At 40.2% G+C, this 13,127-nt stretch overlaps 1 protein-coding gene across 4 annotated transcripts in view; it reads left to right on the top strand.

Moving 5' to 3' along the window:
- Positions 1 to 13,127, top strand: part of adcy7 (adenylate cyclase 7) — a 155,561-nt gene that overhangs the window by 100,100 nt on the left and 42,334 nt on the right. For all 4 annotated transcript variants that reach the window (XM_063066894.1, XM_063066898.1, XM_063066895.1 and 1 more), the window contains 3 exons: positions 1,325 to 1,452; positions 2,643 to 2,801; positions 4,897 to 5,029. In XM_063066894.1, the coding sequence (XP_062922964.1) occupies positions 1,325 to 1,452; positions 2,643 to 2,801; positions 4,897 to 5,029 (420 nt within the window). The remainder of the gene's footprint in view (positions 1 to 1,324; positions 1,453 to 2,642; positions 2,802 to 4,896; positions 5,030 to 13,127) is intronic.

Genomic DNA, 13,127 nt, shown 5'->3' with positions numbered 1-13,127 from the left:
TGCTCAACTTCTTTCGCCTCCTGGTGAAATAGAGGTGCGGGTGAACTTTCTTGGCTGTGGGGTCTAGTTAATTGGACCAGTATAGGCTATTGGTGATGGTCGCTCCTAATGTGGACAGGAGTGTATGTACCACCCCTGCTTCCTGAAGTTAATGACCAGCACTTTTATTGACAATGATGATGTTGTCATGGCACCATGTTACTAAGCTCTCCCTCTTTCCTTTACTGTGACTCATCATTATTTCAGATGTTGCCCACCGTGGCGGAGGCATCTGCAGACCTGTACATGGAGTTGGAGCGGAATCTGACCATGTAGTCAGGTTAGGAGTGCACAGGAAGTAGAATAGGGGGCTGAGTACCCAGCATCATGGGGGACTGGTGTTGAAGGTGATCATGGCAAACGTGTCGGTAGGTATCCTTATTGAATGTGGTCCAGGATCGTGTTGCAAACTGAGTATCAGGTCTAGGAATTTGGAGATGTTTGCTTAGAATTAAGGCGCTGAAGGCAGAGCTATCATCCGCTAGTCCTCATATCCAGATGCTCCTGAGATGAGCGTAGGGCCAGACAGGTGGTGTTCACCATTGACCTGTTTTGCCAGTAGGTGAATAGTGGTGGGTCGAAGTTGTCTGGTAGGCTGGAAATGCCTGCTCCAGTTTTACTTTGTTCAAGTGAACAAAGAGAATCGTCTCAAGCTGGCTGTCTCCTTTTCTCAAAAGTTTGTGATGGGACCTAGTGATTAATTGCCTTTTCTTAAGGAATAACTTAATTTCAATGAATCTGGGGGCTTCTTTTCAAAAATGTAATATTACAAAGACATGTATAATTTTATTTTTATTTCCTATGTCTCTCTTCCCACTCTTTCCCACCCATTCTCTTCAATTTTTTTCACCTTTGTAAGAAAGGGTTTGTGATCCAGCCAGTAAATCTGCCTGGATTTCTTTCTATAGAGAGGGAATATTATGTTTTAGTAAAAATGCTCCATGCAGTGATTATGCCAGGAAATGATGAAATGTCTGAAATGGAGATGTGTTCATGGGACTTGAGGTAAAAGATCCAAAAGATTCCTGGTGGCGAATCGTAATTATTAGGTACTCTTTAAATTTGTAGTTCAATATCTGGATGTTTTCACTGTTACTTTAAATATATATTTCTACTATTATTTTGTAAAATATGAAATTAAATAGTTTTTAAAGATTATCATTGTTAACAATTTCAGAAGTTAAAACAATTTGAATGTATTTCTTAGTATGGATGGTTTATTGCATTATTTACCACTATGTAATAAAAGTGGACAAATGTTGCTTACCATGCTTGTTTTTTGCAGGAGAATGAATGTATGAGGATTAAAATACTGGGTGATTGCTATTACTGCGTCTCTGGACTTCCTGTATCTTTACCAAAGCATGCCAAGAATTGCGTTAAAATGGGACTTGACATGTGCGAAGCTATTGAGTATGTAATGGTGGTTGAGAAGCATTTCAAATCAATGTGATTTATCTTTTGTTTTGACTTTGTAGGTTCTCATTTAATTGCAGAATCTTACTGTACATTGGATTGAATCTTAAAATTCAAGCTAAAATGAAAATAGAGTTTATAAATGTGATAAAATTTACACTGTGATATATATAGACACAGTGAATCAAAAAAATTAATGGAAAGGCACTTGAACTTACAACTGATCAGATAAACTGAACTGTGAATTGATTTTATCCAGTTTCCATCAAATATTAACTTAACCCAATTATTGGCATATACTTTATTTGCTTAAGTATTTGATTATTCCTCAGTAGTTCCATCAAGGTTAATATTATCTAAATGTCCTAAAATGTAAAATTTGTCAATGTCTAAATGTCTTCTTTTGGCAATGTCATCTCCTGAATTTTGAAGGAAAATCTATTGCTAGCTCTCGAGCACATCAGAAAATGAGAATGGGGAAACCATTGTTTTCTCCATTATAGAAGATTGTGTAATGGCTAATTTTTAGCTATCTTTGTCCTATTGACATCAGCAATATTTCTGCACTTGTGCATTTTTAATTGTCTCGCTCTTCTACTGTTTGAACTGAGTATGCTCAGTTCCCTCTATGTTGTGAGGAGAGATTATTTCCTTTGGAAAGAGAAGCTGAGGGAAAATTAAATCAAGATGTACAGAAATTTGGGAGCTATAGACAGAATGAACAGGAAGTAAAATTGTCAATACTAAGAGGATATAAACTTAAGGCAATTAAAGAAATACTTTTTTTAAAAACAGATAAAATAGGATGTATGAATTGGCAGCCTAAAGAAATTGCATCACTGTGATATAGAACTGTTTCAACCTGAAAGCACGTTGCATATAAAGCTTTATGATGCATTTTGCTAGTTGATTTCTGTGGAGCTGATTCGCACTTCTGGTAATGGACAGTTCGTTTAAAATAATTTAGTTTCAGAGACTGGGATTTCCACGAGTAAACTCAGTGGATTCTTAGATTTTGATAAAATTGAGCGAAGTGGGGTTAGTGAAGGAAGTATGATGTCAGTTGTCACCTGATTGAATAGTGGAACATGCACAGGGGCTGAGTGATCTGCTTCTGTTTCTATTGCTTGTGTTGCCTGATCTCATGTATTAATGGTGAGTGAATTATCTCCTCTTGTCCCTTGCAGGCAAGTGCGGGATGCAACAGGAGTAGACATCAGTATGCGAGTTGGAGTACATTCTGGCAATGTACTGTGTGGTGTAATTGGGCTGAGGAAGTGGCAGTACGATGTATGGTCACATGACGTAACCTTAGCCAATCACATGGAATCTGGGGGAGTGCCTGGGTAAGCATTTTTTTTTGCCATCAAATCACAAAAAAGAGAAAATCTGCAGATGCTGGATATCCAAACAACACGCACAAAATGCTGGAAGAACTCTGCAGACCAGGCAGCATCTATGGAAAAGAGTAAACAGTCAACATTTAAGGCCAAGACTTTTTATCAGGACTCATTCCTAATGAAGGGTCTCAACCCGAAACGTCAACTGTTTACTCTTTTCCATAGATGCTGCTTGGCCTGACGAGTTCCTCCAGCATGTGCGTTGCTAGTTTTTGCCTTAATTGTCTTTGATACAAGACAACTTTTCCACAAGGTAGTCTTATTTAACTACAAGTAATTTTAATATGAAATTCTTTGCTCATTCAGAATCAAACAGAGTGCTATCAGTTAGGAAAATGTTAAGAAGATTGAAGAAGGAGATTTGTATGAATGAGGGAATATGGAGTTGCTGCTTGGATTGTGATTGGATGGATTATTGCTATGGAATTAGGCGGCTGAAATATTCTCCTCCTGTGCCAATAGGAACAATCAAATTCGATGGTAGCTGCTGATCCTTAATATGAGAAACATTGCTTTATACTCTTAACAATCAGTTTATCTGTTCAAATTGGCAAATAAGCAATATTGCATCCTACAGAAGGAGGCCATTTAGCCTCAAGAACTGAAAAAGAACCATTTATGTTAATCCCGGTTCAAGGTCTGTGGTTTTGTAAATAGGTACTTTTAGAACATAATGTGGGTTTCTACCACCTTCTAGAGTGACTTTCATACATCCTCCTCTAATTGGGGGAAAATTATGCTGTCAACTCCCCTTTAACACTTTTACCAGCCACCTCATAAGTAATCTCTTCAAGAGAAGTAAGAACCTGCTATTCATTTATTCTTAGCGGCTCATAACTTTATATTCCTTGAATAAATTTTCCTTTGCGGCTGATGTTTCCAAGCAAAATGTTGATCTTTCTTAATACATTTTCAGCTCTTTCAAAGACCTCAAAATTTTCTTCAGTACCCTCAATTCCAATGATATCATTTCAATTAGATGGTAATCAAAATTTTGTCTGGGATGCTAGCTGAGACTTATGTGATGCTTTTGTTAATTTGAGCCTGACCTTCCTGTTGCTAATATGCCTTGGGACAATGAATGAATGAATGTATCTTGTAGACCTTCTGAGTTATCTTATCAATCTGTTCTGTAAGCCATAGGTATAAGCAGCTGTATTATACTTCAACTTCCCTATACCATTATATTTCCAATTATTTTTGTCTTTCATTGTTTATTTCTCTCCTTTTTTTGCATTGAGGAGCTTGGAGAGCATGATTGGAGCTAATTATTCACAGGTTAATTTAAGTAGTGAATTGGTTAATTCACTCTTTTGGATAAAACCTGTCCCAACACCATAAATAGTTTGGTGTTCAATAGCTTCAGCTTCTTGGTTTAAACTTTGTCTGACCCAAAATACTATTGCTGGAAAACCGTATCAATGATAAATGACAAACAAGCAAATCTGCAGATGCTGGAAATCAGAGCAACACACACAAAATGCTGGAGGAATGTAGCAGGCCAGGCAGCATCTATGGGGAAAAAGTACAGTTGATGTTTCAGGCCGAAACCTTTCGGCAGGACTGGAGGAAAAAAAAGCTCAGGAGTAGATTTGAAAGGTGAGGGGGAGAGGAGAGATAAACACCGGGCGATAGGGGGAGTGATGAAGCAAAGTGCTAGGAAGTTGGTGAAAGAGACAGAAGGCCATGGAAGAAAGAAAAAAGCGGGTGGGGGGGGGGAGAGCACCAGAGTGAGGCCTTTTTATCTTTTTTCTTTCTTCCATGGCTTTCTGTCTCTTTCACCAATTAATTTCCTAGCTCTTTGCTTCATCCCTCCCCCTCTGAGTTTCACCTATTGCCTGATGTTGATCTCTCCCCTCTTCCCCCACCTTTCAAATCTACTGCCCAGCTTTTTTTTCTCCAGTCCTGCTGAAGGGTTTTGGCCCGAAACACTGACTGTACTCTTTTCCATAGATGTTGCCTGGCCTGCTGAGTTCCTCCAGCATTTTGTGTGTATCCAATGATAACTGAGCTTACTGATGATATTTTGTCCTGTTTTCAGTCGCGTGCATATCACTGCAGCAACGCTGAGCTGTTTGCATAAGGCCTATGAAGTTGAAGAAGGAAATGGACACCAAAGAAATGCCTACCTCAATGAATTGAAGCTTAAAACTTACCTAGTTATTGATCCAAGGGTGAGTATTTGAATTGAATTGACTTTATTACTTACATCCTTCATATACATGAGGAGTAAAAATCTTTACGTTTCGTCTCTGCTCAAATGCGAAATTATAGTAATTTATAATAAATATTATGTACAACAGGATAGTCAGTATAACATAGAAATACAGTTGTGTCAGCATGAATTAAGCAGTCTGATGGCCTGGTGGAAGTTGCTGTCCCGGAGCCTGTTGGTTCTGGCTTTTATGCTGCGGTACTGTTTCCCCGATGGTAGCAGCTGGAACAGTTTGTGGTTGGGGTGATTCGGATTTGCAATGACCATTCGGTCCCTTTTTACACACCTGTCTTTATAAATATCCTGAATAGTGGGAAGTTCACATCTACAGATGCGCTGGGTTGTCCGCACCACTCTCTGCAGAGTCCTGCGACTGAGAGAAGTACAACTCCCATACCAGGCAGTGATGCAGCCAGTCAGGATGCTCTCAATCGTACCCCTGTCGAAAGTTCCTATAATTTTGGTGGGGGGGGGGGCATACCAAACTTCTTCAACCATCTGATGAGAAAGAGGCGCTGTTTGTGCCTTTAATACCAATTCAATTTTTCACGTTGTCAGAAACCTTAGATTCTGATAAGTTTACTTGTTGTTAAGTACTGTTGTTAAGCAAGATTAAAATATGTTGAATCAGAATGAAAACGTATTAAGAAGGCAAAGTGCAGATGTTAGGGCTAGACTGCATATTTACCACATTCTTCTACACCGGATCATCTCCTGCACATCAGATAATTGAGCTCACTTGTGGTCTGGAATGTAATCTTGTGGATTTGAATGATCTGTAAAAGTACGAGAGTCCATTCAGTCAGTCTGGATAACTATAATCCCTGTTTAAAGAATCATTACTATGGTCTTTGGTTTGCTTAGAAATTTAAATTTCCTGCCAGAATATCCAGCCCCAATCTGATTGCGATGAATTCTCAAAACTGGATTGGTTGAGGGACCAATAGTGATCTATAGCAATTGATGTCAAGTATTGACATATTGATTGAATGAATTCTCATATCTAATTGCTGAGGGGACAGCTGGCAAGGATTAACTAGATAATGTATATGTGAGTTTTAAACTGGTTCCCAGAGCTAGTTTGCACATCCACTCCCTTAGACACAGAGCGTTAAGTAAATGTAGCTATTTATTGAGGCACCTTGTTTGCAACTAAAACAGGCAGTGGTAAATGTGGTAACCATGTGACATAAAAACAGAAACGCTGGAACAAGGCAGCAGGTCAGACAAAATTTGTTGGGGTGGAGAGTGGTGTGGGAGAGAATTGAGGTTGACTCTTGTTTCTTTTTTCAGCTGCTACCTGATCTGCTGAATGCATCTAATATTTTCTGTTTTTAATTCCGATTTCCAGTATCTGCAGCTTTTTAAAGTTTTGTCAATGAAGTAACATAATCTCTTAAGGCAGGGGTCCCCAAACTTCTTTTGCACTGCGGACCGGTTTCATAATGACAATATTCTTGCGGACCGGCCGACCGGTGGGGGGGGAATGGTTGCCAACGGACAAGTGTAGCAGTCAAATACATTGTGTTTACCCCGAGAAGGACTACAATGACCATGAAGCCTTGCGCGGGCACCAGTGCGCATGCGTGCACCTGCCGATTTCCTTTCTGTAAGTCGTTTTTGGCAACTTTGCTTGGTGGGGGCTGTTAATCACGACCGGAATAGAGGTGATAAGTGGCTAATACACTCAATTTCATTTCTAAAAGGGTTTATCTAACAAATTTAATATTAAACACACAGCGCATAGTTTCCTCACATGAAGATAGCGATAAGTCAATTATCAGGGGAGGACAGGGGAGCTCGAAGTAAGTGTTGAACGAACTTCCAGTAGAAGTGATAGAGGCAGGTTCGATATTATCATTTAAAGTTAAACTGGACAGCTATATGGACAGGAAAGGAATGGAGGGTTATGGGCTGAGTGCAGGTCAGTGGGATGAGGTGAGAGTAGCGTTTGGCACGGACTAGAAGGGCAGAGATGTCCTGTATCCATGCTGTAATTGTTATATGGTTATGTAAGTCACTTAAGTCAATAGCATCATAACATTTTAAATAACGTTTGGATATTAAACACGTAGCGCATATTTTCCTCGTATGAACATATAAAATCATTGCAACGCACCAACATCGCTGAATCAGTGGGAGCCCTGGGCTTGTTTTCCTGCAACAAGACGGTCCTATCGAGGGGTGATGGGAGACAGCGGTACTCGAATGGGTTCCTTATGTCCAGTCTATTCCGCAATTCAATTTTCGTTGCATTCACTGCAGAGATATGTTGGAAATGGAAGCAACGTTTTCAGTGCTTCTGTGTCTATCTCAGGATATTTAGCCTTGACTTTGATCCGGAATGCCGGCAGAGATGTTATGTCAAACATACTTTTTAGCCCGTCGTCATTTGCAAGCTCAAGGAGTTGATCTCCTTCCCGCTCTGACATGGATGATGCATGCGTAATGAGCTTGCGTGCGTTCGAGCTCAACAGTGGGCGTGACAGGGAATGAGGAAAGGTGCAGCTGACTCATACCACCAAATCATATCGTTTCCTCGCGGCCCGGTGGTTGGGGACCTCTGGCTTAAGGTAGTGGCAATCCACCAACTTTAGGGTAGATTTCCTTGATGGCTGTAGATGGTACACCACACTCCCTCCTCTTTTAAAAGGGAAGAATTAACCAGTATCAAAAAATTGGTAAATGTATTTATAGGTTGAGTTATGTGCTGAACTTCAACTTGCAAATGTAATTACATCTCAGAAATTTATATCTATAATTTAAACATAGTAATACTTAGACACTAAGCTTGATGTTCTCCAGATATCACCTTCCAGCATCCACTTGTGGAAACTTGGTCAGATACTGAACAGAGAATTGTCATTCAGGGGATTGAAGTAATTATTTTGTTTTAATGTGGATTCTCCTGTTGAATATTTATTGAAAGAATCTGCAAAAGAATTCTTGCAATAGTTTTGTTTTTAGTTAATTTATGAGTAATAGTGTCATAGAAAGGTATAACACAGAAATAGGCCCTTCGGCCCATCTAGTCCATGCCAGACTATTTAAACTGCCTACTCCCATCGACCTGTACCGGGACCATTGTGTTCCATATCCTTACCGTCTGTGTAGGTTGTATGTATTGTAGTGGAGTAATGGTGGTGATGTATCTGCAAAAATAACCCTGTTTGAATTTCTTGAGTAAGAGCACTTATAATATGCAAGCTTGAATAAACATTTGCGGAATTTGATTTATTAGTTCTATGAAATCAAGGATCTCTCAGAAAATGTTGCGTGGGATTGGAGTGAAGTTATGTAAATAGTTATCAGAGGATAAGTCAATGTAACTCGAAGTGAATTTCCTCTGAATTTGATTCTAATAGGTTTGGACATTTTCAGAGTGGAGAATACGCTGGTACAGACCCATAGCTAACCAGTCTGTCGTTGCAGCATTTTAGGTAAAATATGCTCTGTCACAACATTACCATTTGATTCATAGGAACAGGTTTAAATTCCTGTTTGTTGGTGAGATGAATGGACCTTCTGATAATTCACGATTGTGGAGTTGTGCCATTTTGTGCTATGAGAGTACAGCTGGAAGTGGAGAATGTAAACACCATTTTTGGTGTTGTTTCTTTTATAATCTACGAAGGGAAAATTATTCAGCCTAACAATGACTGTGTAGATTGAACATATATCTTTCACCTCTCATCAACTAGTTGTATCAGCCTGAATTAGTAATTATCTCTTGTGTGAGAGCTGTAAGAATCCTGTGAAAAAGTGATCCTGATTTGACATTTATACCTAGAAATGATGCGGGCTGATGAGTGATACTTGCAATCGTGAAAATTTGCTGCCTCAGTGAGAATTTGGAGTTGGTGAGATAAGCAGCTTTTTAGTCTAAATGGAGATTTAGTTTACAGCTCACTCTATTTGTCAAAAGTGACCTGGGGAAATTCTGCAGCACCATCATTAAGTCCCAGATGCGCAAACTTTATTAAAAATCGTTGTACTGTTAAAAATAGAAATGTGCATTGTGCACAATGTTCTGCTGTCTTCTACATTTTGTTTGTAATGAACCTTTTCAAAGTAGTTGCAATGTTCTGAGTTATAGCTGAGGTTCAGTTGCAGCGTGGGTGGAAGGCTTGCACCCATGATATACAGTAACCAAATGCTAAGTGGTTGACCTAGGAGAGCCTGAAACAGTGTCATTCATTTTCAACTTTAAGACATTTTAATTGATTTACATGGCTGTGGAATCAATCATAATTATAAATATGCTGTAAAAGAATATCGACAGCATAACTAACATTATCATTTATGCTAGAGTTGTGGTGTGCTAATTGCACTGTATTTATCAAGTCAAGGACTGATTTGTTAGTTTTTTTACAGTTTCTGTTTGTCTCCCACTGTTAGATTAGATTTGTATATTATTCTGGTCTGGTGACTAATGGATTTCACTTGGACTTTAGTGGTTCTGGGTTAAATATTCCTGGAATTGATTTTAATATGTGGGTAGTTTGAATTCACTGGTCTGGGGATTAAAATACTTGAACTCCCTGGATGAAGAATGCTATGACTGATTGATTGCATTTTTCACTGTGCAAAATTCTTTTGGTGGTTCAGGCAAGGAAAGTATTAGACAAATTTTATGGAAAATGTTTGCGGAAAGAGAAATGGGAGTTAATGTTTTCATCAAAAACCTTTCTTTGATATGAATTAGATGCTGTTTGGATGGAACTAAAACTACTTGGTGGTATAATACCAAGACACTGCGAAATAACTTGTTCAATGATTGATAGTTTGCTAGAACAGAACCCACTGAGGTGATGACCTCCTCTAGGTCAGCTATAGGAGGCAAAAATTAAAAAAAAACTGCTGAGATCAATAATTCGAACGAGCATCAGAAATTCCATATATGATGACGGAGCTTCATGGAGATATCCAATGTGTGGGAAAAGGAAGAGGGAAAGGGTATGCTGGGGTGTAAATAGCTTCATTTCATCAAAGGGTTGCAAAACAGGATTAGTCAGGTGATTGAAGTAAGAAGCCCACCTCTGAAGAATTTTCAGGGCAGTTGTAGGGTTGTGGGAATGTTCTTCAGTAGAATAGGTGCAGATTCGGTAGGGCCAAGTCATCTCCTGTGTGCGTCCCTTTTTCTCTGGTGCAAAATTTTAAAAAAGCAAAGCATCCGATCCAGACGGAGTACCTGGCTGACTACTGAAGACCTGTGCTGACCAATTGGCTAGTGTGTTCACGGATATCTTCAACCTCTCACTTTGGCAGTGTGTGGTATCCTCCTGCTTCAATTATACCGGTGTCCAAGAAGAGCTTGCCTCAATGACTATTGCCCAGATCCTGGATTTCCCCACTTGCAGACCCCAGGCACAGTGATGAAGTGTTCTGAGAGGCTTGTGTTGAAACGTGTCAGCTTCCTGTCTTGAGTGGCGATTTGGATCCGCTCCATCGCATTGGCTCTTCAGGCAGCCCTGGAACATCTGGACAGCAAAGATGCATACACCAGGATGTTCTTCATCAATTACAGCTCTGCATTTAACACCATTGTCCTCTCAAAGCTTATCAGTAAACTCCCAAGACCCAGGCCTGAATACCCTCTTGTGCAATTGGATCCTAGATTTCTTCACTTGCAGACCCCAGTCAGTTTGGACTGGCAAAAACTTCTCCACAATCTCCAGCACAGGTGCACCACAGGGATGTGTGCTTAGCCCCCTGCTCTACTCACTTTGCACCCATGACTGTGTGGCTACGTACAGCTCCAACCGCATATTCAACTTTGCTGATGACACCGCTGTTGTGGGTTATATCAAAGGGGATGATATATCAGCATACAGGAGGGAGACTGAAAATTTGGTCTGTGATGTCATAACAACAACCTTTCACTCAATGTCAGCAAGACCAAGGAACTGATAGTAGACTTCAGGAGAGGGAAAGCAGAGACCCATGAGCCAGTCCTCATTGGACGATCAGAGGTGGAGTGGGTTAACTAACATTAAATTTCTGGGTGTCACTATCTCAGAGGACCTGTCCTGGACACATCATATAAATATAATTGTAAAGGAAGCACGACAGCACCTCTACTTGGGAGTCTGAGGAGATACGACATGACATCAAAAACTTCGACAAACACATCCACTATAGATGTGTGGTGGAAAGTGTATTGACTGGCTGCATCATGGCCTCGTATGGGAACATCAATACCTTTGAGTGGAAAATCCTACAAAATGTAGTGGATTTGGCCCAGTACATCACGGATAACACCTTTGAGCACATCTACATGAAATGTTGCCGTGGAAATGCAGCAACCATTATCAAGATAAAATCCTATGGCATTTCAAAAAAGATACTGGCGTGGATAAGCAGAATGGCTGACAGGCAGGAGGCAATGAATGGAAACAAAAGGGGCCTTTTCTGGTTGGCTGCCAGTGACTAGTGGTGGTGTTTCTCAGGGTTGGGACTGCTGCTTTTCACGTTGTCTGCCAGTGATTTAGATAATGGAATTGATGGCCTTGTGCAAAGTTTGTGGATGATGCAAAGATAAGTGGAGAGGTAAGTCATGCTGAGGAAGCAATGCAATTGCAGCAAGACTTATTGGAAGAATGGGTAAAAACGTGGCAGATGGAATACAATGTTGGGAAATATATGGCAATGCATTTTGGTAAAAGGAACTATAGTGTGGACTATTTTCTAAATGGGGAGAAGGTTCAAACATCAGAGGTGCAGAGGGACTTGGGAGTCCTCGTGCAAGACTCCCAGAAGGTTAATTTACAGGCTATTCTGTGGTGAAGAAGGCAAGTGCAATGCTGGCATTTGTTTCAAGGGGAATAGAATATAAAAGCAAGGAGATAACGCTGAGCTTTTATAAGACACTAGTCAGGCCTCACTTGGCGCATTGTCAACAATTTTGGGCCCCATATTTCAGAAAGAATGTATTGTCTTTGGAGAGCGTCCAGAGGAGGTTCATGAGGATGATTCTGGGAATGAAGTAGTTAACACTTGAGCGCTTGGCAGCTTTGGGCCTGTACTCGCTGGAATTTATAAGAATGCGTGGGGATCTCATCAAAACCTATCAAATGTTGAAAGGACTAGTTAGGGTGGATATGGAGAGGATGTTTCCTATGGTGGGGGTATCGAGAACTTGAGGGCACAGCCTCAAAATTGAGGGGCGACCCTCTAGAACAGAGGGAAGGAGAATTTTTTTTTAGACAGAGTAGTAAATCTGTGGAATACTCTGCCACAGACTGCTGTGGTGGCCGAGTCCGTGCGTATATTTAAGGTGGAAGTTGGTCATTTCCTGATTGGTCAGGGCATCAAAGGATATGGCAAGAAGGCAGGTGTGTGGGATCTGGGATCAGCCATGATGGAATGGCAGAGCAGACTCGATGGGCTGAATGGCCTAATTCTGCTCCTGTCTCTTATGGTCTTATCAAAGATTCTCACCACCCAGGCCATGCTGCCATCAGATAGAAGGTACAGGTGCCTCAGGACTCACACCACCAGGTTCAAGAACAGTTACTACCCCCTCAACCATCAGGGCCTTGAACAAAAGAAGATAACTACACTCATTGAGATGTTCCCACAGCCAATGATCTCACTTTAAGAACTCTTTAGTTTGTTATTTCATGCTCTTGTTATTTATTCCTATTGGCATTTGCACAGTTGGTTAAATTCTGTGCTCTGCTTGCTCTTCCATTGAACCTGTTTATGGTTACTATTCCATAGATTTCCACAGGAAAAACAATCTCGGGGCTGTATGTGGTGACATAGAAACATAGAAAAACTATAGCACAATACAGGCCCTTTGGCCCACAATGTTGTGCCGAACATGTACTTACTTTAGACATGTATGTACTCTGATAATAAATTTTACTTTGAACTTTGAAGCCTCATTACCTGATCTTTCTGCATCAATATTTTACTTACACTTACAGTATATTCAAAAGTAAATCTCATGCAAAGGAACAAAATTGACCTTCTTTAATAGAGTGAAGCATGCTCAAAACGAACTCGTAGTCAATTTCACACCAGACCTAATTTTCTGTGGAAATGATTGTAAG

This window comes from Mobula hypostoma, chromosome 14 (genome assembly GCF_963921235.1).
Source record: "Mobula hypostoma chromosome 14, sMobHyp1.1, whole genome shotgun sequence".
NCBI classification, from domain to species: domain Eukaryota; kingdom Metazoa; phylum Chordata; class Chondrichthyes; order Myliobatiformes; family Myliobatidae; genus Mobula; species Mobula hypostoma.
Note: the sequence above shows the minus strand (reverse complement) of the source record. Positions and strands in the feature narration are given on the sequence as shown.